This window comes from Megascapheus bottae, chromosome 23, assembly GCF_031878675.1.
Source record: "Megascapheus bottae isolate mThoBot1 chromosome 23, mThoBot2.hap1, whole genome shotgun sequence".
Classification (NCBI taxonomy): domain Eukaryota; kingdom Metazoa; phylum Chordata; class Mammalia; order Rodentia; family Geomyidae; genus Megascapheus; species Megascapheus bottae.
In genome coordinates this window covers 25,884,758-25,891,718 of record NC_143531.1, presented here as the reverse complement: position 1 = coordinate 25,891,718, position 6,961 = coordinate 25,884,758, and the positions used below count along the sequence as shown (strand labels likewise).

The window sequence follows — 6,961 nt, the reverse complement described above, 5'->3', positions numbered from 1 at the left end:
ATTTTATTTATTTATTTTTGCCTGGTCATTTGGAGATAAGTGTCAGGACACCTGCCTTAAGTGTTTCACCATGCACCACCTTGAAGGCTAGTTCTGTTCTATTAACGGCTGCCTGGCTTGCTCCTAGGCCTGGAAGAGGAGATGGTTTGTGTTGCGCAGCGGCCGTCTGACCGGAGACCCCGATGTCCTGGAATACTACAAAAACGACCACGCCAAGAAACCCATCCGCATCATTGATCTGAATCTGTGCCAGCAAGTGGATGCCGGGTTGACATTCAACAAGAAGGAGTTTGAGAACAGCTACATCTTCGACATCAACACCATCGACCGCATCTTCTACTTGGTGGCCGACAGCGAGGAGGAGATGAACAAGTGGGTTCGCTGCATCTGTGACATCTGTGGGTTCAACCCCACGGAAGAAGGTGAGCCCAGATGTGTGTGGCTCAGCTCCAGCTCCCCTGGGCTTGCTACGGTTTTAGCCATGTTGTAAAACATCTTCGTTATTTCGGCCACATAGGACAGGGGGTTGTTTCATAATAGGAACATGGCTGAGAGGAACAGCACTGAACACTTTTAGACTTTTCTGCCTCTGCTGGGTTCAAAGTTGATTCCCCAGAGCTCCGCCATTTGAGTAGCTGGGACTGCAGGCATGAGCCCACAGAGTGCAGAAACTTCTATGCACTTTAATTTTGTTGGCATTGGGGTTTAAACATAGGGCATCACACTTGCTAGGTTTGTGCTCTATCCCTTGGGCCAACCTCTGGCCCTTTTTTCTTTAGTTTTGAACTTGGTACCTGATGTTTTGTCCATTGGCTGGTGCTTTTCCAACTGAGTCATATCTCCACTCCCCTAAGTTATCAAGTTTTAAGGCACAGACTCTGGGCTGAAAACGATTCTGACCATTGAGAAAGGTGAAGGAACCTTATCTTGATCTGTTTTAGAAAATGGATTTATTCGTTCACCCAGTTATTGGAGTTTGCCATCAGTTGCCTGGGCTGTGGCCATTTGTTGAGTGCATACTAAATATTAGGTGACAAGTTAGGGAGATAAAGGATAAGCCTCACAGAGATAGCATTGACTAATGCAAAATGACTAAAATAATACCCCCCCAAAGGTGTCACAAATGCCGATGAGTGTGACCATCCACTCGTGAAGTGCTGTGTATGTGAACAGGACTGTCATCTTCACAAAGTTTCTAGTTAATCCAGTAGGACAGGGAGACACAAAATCCAGCTGAAGGAGGAAACTTCAGAAACGCCACAAAACAGAAAATGAACTGAGATTGAGTCTTAAAAGGATCTGGGAAAACTCAGGTCATTTGAAATCCCCGACCATCCCCGAGAATGTGCCAAGGACTTTGTTTTTGTGCTGGGTGGCATATTTTTAGCGATTTTTTTTTTCTTTAAAGTCAGAAAGTGTGGGTCACAGTGACCTTTTTGGGAATAAAACTTTTAGGTCCTTGTAAAAAGATTAGAATTACATTTAGATTTTGAGTGAAACTCTTTAATTCATAAGTTTTTTTTAATCTTCACAATATACATCAGGAGAAGCCCAGTGCATGGCATGATTAATCAAATTTGATATGTGCTTGAGGGTTGAGGACCAAGAACAGCTGTGCCAGTCATAAGTCATTTCTGTGACTGTTTGTTACCCTTAATGAGTAATTTGCTGATACTTTCCGTGTATGTGTGTACACACGTACACGTACGTACCAGTCTTGGGGCTTGAATTCAGAATGCTTTTACTCTCCCTTAGCTTTTTCACTCAAGACTGCCATTCTACCACTTGAGCTATAGCTCTACTCCTCTGGCTTCCTTGCTGGTTAATTGGAGACAAGACTCTGAGATTTGTCAACCCCTTATCAAGGATCGTAGGCCTGTGCTACTTTATACATTTAGTGCAGGAGGTATGTCTAAATACAACTGCATTTGTGTTTTAAGCCCTATTGTTTACATTTTTCAGAAGTTCTTGGCTAAGTCTTCCAAGTAGTAGCCACACTCAGGAATATTTTAAAATATATACTATGTTCAAGTATGTGTTGAATTAAATATATAAAAAATGAATGTTTTTTTCATTATGTAGTATCAGGGAGCCCAAAAAAATATCTTTATGGTATTCTTTTTTTTTTTTTTTTTGCCAGTCCTGGGCTTGAGCTCAGGGCCTGAGCACTGTCCTTGGACTTTCTCAAGGCTAGAGCTCTACCACTTGAGCCTCAGCACCACTTCTGGCTTTTTTCTATGTATGTGGTACTGAGGAATTGAACCCGGGTCTTCATGCATGCTAGGCAAGCACTTTAACCACTAGGCCAAACTCCCGGCCCCTCTTTATGGTATTCTTATTTGGGTTTTCAATTCATTGTAGGGAAGCAGCTAGGGTGATTGAAGATAACCACTGTACGTGCTCATGTATTTATAGTAGCTGAGTTTAATAAATGTTTTTAAAAAGCAAACAAACAAAAAGCTTAGCCTGGCTCTGATAACTCATACCTTCTAAGGAGGCTGAGATCTGAGGATTAAGGGTCAAAGCCGGCTTGGGTGAGAACGTTGTCGAGACTTTTATCTCCAGCTAAATACTAAGAAATTATGGGACACTCTGGCCTTGAGTTCAAGCCCCAGTATCACCACAAAAATAAATAGATAGGCACAGTGCAGGGAGGCAAGTCGAGCCTAGGCAAAGCCCTGGATTTTGTCTTAGCCACACAAAAACCACAAAAAGAGAGATCAAACACAGTTAAAGGATCAGAAGGTTCTCATCAAATATTAAGCAGCAAAGCACTGTTATTAATCTTTCTAGCATTCATACCACTCGGTGTGACACAGTAGGACTCAAAATGTTGTTTCTCCACTGATTCCCGCCCCCCTCCCCCACCTGTTTTCTATTCTCTTGCTTCCACACAGACCCCAGCACCACTCACTGGAACGGACTGCTTTGTTCTTCCTGCCCCTAGATCTGTCCCCCCAGCCCTGGGTTCATCCCAGTTCTGAGACTCACCATGTTTCTTGGTGTGGAAACGGACTGCTGCCAGTTTTCAAGCCAGATGTGGGAAGAAACAGACATGTCTGGGTTTCCAGTCTGAGAAAATAACTACCCCATAGTCCCTATGAGAATAACTCATTTTCCCCTGAAAAACAAAAGGGGAAGGAAAAAGTTGACCTGTGTTTTGGTTCCAGGAACCTCTCAAAATACCACTTGCGTGTTATTTCCGCTGGTCCAGGTGACCACGGATATTATTGAATCTTCTGTGCTGGCAGGCGAGCTCTTGTTTTCCAATCCTAACTTGTTGAACTATCTGTGGGTTTTCTGGTCTTTTCTTTAGAGGATGGGAGCAAGGGTAGAAACAAAATTTCTTTTGTTTTTCTTGGAAGTGAGATTTCTCTTTGTTTCTACAACCCTAAGGTAGAAACTGTTAAATAACAAACAAATGCTGGGAAGCTGTGTGGTGGGAAAGAGTGGTGGGAAAAGGGCTTTAAATCCCCTGGGCTGGGTTTAGTTCACAAGATTAGAAAGCAGACGTATTTTTGCTTTTCTTCCAATGCCTAAATTAGAGTAGTTTAATTTTAAACCGAGTACAGTTTTCTGTTTGATAGTCTTTCCTTTTGTAGCTAAGTGAACATTTAAGTGTATACTAGAATATCCTTTCTTGTATAGCAGAAAATCATTAATCAGGGCCCTTAATTTCTTTTATTTGCTTTTTAATTGAGGCATCCATTGTTACTTTGAAGGACTGCGATCTTTTTTTTTTTTTTTTTGCCAGTCCTGGGCTTGAGCTCAGGGCCTGAGCACTGTCCTTGGATTTTTCTCAAGGCTAGCGCTCAACCACTTGAGCTTCAGCACCACTTCTGGCTTTTTCTAAGTATGTGGCACCAAGGAATTGAACCCAGGTCTTCGTGCATGCTAGGCAAGCACTCTACCACTAGGCCAAACTCCCGGCCCCAGGACTGAGATCTTAACTGTGCTGTTGAATATTGTTTTGTGGCTCACAGACTTTCTTGGTTGTGCTCCTCAGATCTCAGCCTCCTGAGTAGCTAGGATTTACTGGCATGAGCCATCAGCTCCCAGCTTTTAGCATACATTTTCAATTTTGATTAATTAGATGTCATTGGATGGGCCCAGACACCCAGTTTTCTAACATGCCCGATGATTCTGATCCCTTCATCCATCTGCATCAAAATTACAGTATTTGTCAGCATTGCCTAAGGATTGACGTCTCTAAGATGTCTTCCCATTCTGTTGAGAGTCATAACAAATATGATACATTTTCTCCTTAAAGCACAGTACACATAGCGTGCAATGATTGAGGATCTTCTGTAATTGATGAAATTAGCTCATGAAACTGCAACTTAGCCAGACATTGATGGCTCATGCCTATAATCCTGTCTACTCAGGAAAGTGATCTGAGTGTCACAGTTTGAAGCTAACCCAGGCAGGAAGTCTGTCATCTCCAATTAAAAGCCAGAAGGGGAATGGTGGCTTGTGTGGTAGCGTGCTAGCTTTGAGCATGAGAGTTCAGGAACAGTGACCAGGCCCTGTGTTCAAGCGCTAGGACTAACACCAAAAAGGAAAGGAAAAAAGAAAAGAAAGAAGGAAAGAAAGAGGAAGGAAGGAAAAGAAAAGCTGCAGTTTGCAGCTATCATTGCTGTTTCTTGTTTGTATCCATTCACATTCATAAAAAAAGACTTATTTGCTAAGCTCAACATAGATTAAAGATGGTTCTCTTTACAGGAAAAAAAAAAAAAAAACCAACACAGTAAATGAGGCAAATCAGTAGAACCAGAGTCACCCTGACCTGTTTTTGTTTCATGGTGGAAATAAGACTTTTATTGTAGAAAGTAGAAAATTCCATGGGCAGATCCAGGACATGTTCAGAAGAAAGACTTCTTGTCTCCAGTCAAGGGTTGTGTTGTTGCATATCAGAATGCAGCAAGCTAGTGATTAATGAATCAGAGAACTTGCCATAGTTGCTTTGCCACGTGCTTCTTTACCAGTAAAGAAGAATAAGATGGAGTCCTAAGGCTTGCCCCATGCCACTTCATTGTTTTAAAGTAACTAGTTTGACTATCTCAAAGATGTTACTTAGGCTCTCTACCTTGAGAGACATGACCAGACATCATGGTTGTCAATGGGATAAGCTATGCATTTGGCAAAGGCCTATTTGGGCCTATGTATTTTTCTTTTTTTTTAAATGTATCTCATCGAATCACTGCACTGAAAACTTGCTGATTAGAAAGCCTTCCTTAACAATGCTTACTAGCTATCTAAATAACTCTTAGTTAAAAGTTTGCTCCAACCTGGATGCCAGTGGCTCACGCCTATAATCCTAGCTACTCAGAAGGCTAAGATCTGAGGACCAAAGGTTTAAAGCCAACCCAAGCAGAGAAGTCTACGAAACTTACCTCCATTTAACCAGCAAAAGGCCAGAAGAGAAGCTGTGGCTCATGTGGTAGAGTGCCAGCCTTGAGCACAAAAGCTAAGAGACAATGCGTAGGCCTTGAGTTCAGTACATACACACATGTACACACACACACACACACACAAGTTTGTGTTAGTAGTTTATTGGGCCTTTAATAGGTATTATTGCTCTATGTGCCTTCTGAATTAAGGAACAGGAAATGATTTTCCATAGACAAGCAAACCCTTTTTCTTGGAAAAAGCAGTGGGTCAAACCCACAAAAAAAGAGGAGCAGAATGGCCCGTTTCATTTGCTTGTAGCCTAAAATAGGCATAAGTCACATGTGTTTGAAATTTAAGTTAGAGAATGTTTTGATACAATGATATAGCTCTATGCAAGTACACAGAGCTGGATGTATATAGTCAAATTAACATGGGGAAAGTGATTCAGACACTAAAATCATTGGAGAGAGTGCATATTTTTTGGTAGGGGCCAAAGATGCCTCTTGCTAGGATTGTAGAATGCCTTCATTTTCAGTAGACTCAAAACTACAGGCCGTTCAAGCTGAGGTGAACTGTGGTCTTGCCGTGATGCCTGAACTAGTGGGAAATTCTAAATCTCTTGGGCAAGAACCAACCATGCCCTGTGTACACCTGGCCACCCAGGTGATTGTTCGGTGGTTGTTTGACACGGGTCATAGTTGCCCAGGCTGGCCTCATACATCCACATTCTGTTGATTTTTTCCTGTCTCAGCTTCCTGAATGAGTAGCTAGGACCCAGGCATTCATCGTGTTTGTTTTAATAGGCATTGTCAACCTTCTGCTTTTATAGGGTGAGACAGTTTGTTTTAAACTTTATCGTGGTTTAACAAAAGCAGCTGATATGAGGTGACAGACTGTGACAGTTCAGCTTGGGTATTCCAGAGCCTGTGAAGCCGCTGGGCAGCTCCGCGCAGGCACCTGCCGACTCACCTTTCGCTGTGAACACCGCACCGACCCACACCCAGGTGGATGTGTCCCCGGCTGCTCTACCTCCTTCCTACCAGCTCATCGGCCTTCCTCCACACCCCGAAGCTCAGGATGATCCCCAAGACTACCTCTTGCTGATCAACTGTCAAAGCAAGAAGCCTGAACCCATCAGGTAAAGGGCATAGCCGTGTGTGTGAGTGTGTGTGTGTGTGTGTGTGTGTGTGTGTGTGTATGTGTGTGTGCGTGCACATACACATTTTTGGGGATGTGTGAACATATCTACATTGTAAAATCTTTGTGAAACTTTAATGTGTTGTTGGTTTTTTTAAACCGTGACATGAAGGCTTACAAGAAGCTGTACCTTTGAGCTTATGTTGTGGGTTTCTTTCAAGCTTCTATATATGCCTCTAGTAATGACTGGATCTTGGGAGTCTGTCTTGAGAAACAGTCTTTAGCTGTCTATGGCAGGGAACATTGTACCTGCAGACTCCTTTTGGAAAACTGGGACTATTTGACAGGCTTTGTTACAGACTCACGGTGTTACTTGCTGAACAGATTTCACTCAGTCATAAATGGTGATCTTCCTCCATTTCTTATGTGATTG

The 6,961-nt window shown here is 42.6% G+C and overlaps 1 protein-coding gene across 3 annotated transcripts in view; it reads left to right on the top strand.

Annotated features, from left to right (window-relative positions):
- Gab1 (GRB2 associated binding protein 1) overlaps positions 1-6,961 on the top strand; it is an 85,227-nt gene that overhangs the window by 57,063 nt on the left and 21,203 nt on the right. For all 3 annotated transcript variants that reach the window (XM_090356904.1, XM_090356902.1, XM_090356903.1), the window contains exons 2-3: positions 128-422; positions 6,313-6,529. In XM_090356904.1, the coding sequence (XP_090213030.1) occupies positions 128-422; positions 6,313-6,529 (512 nt within the window). The remainder of the gene's footprint in view (positions 1-127; positions 423-6,312; positions 6,530-6,961) is intronic.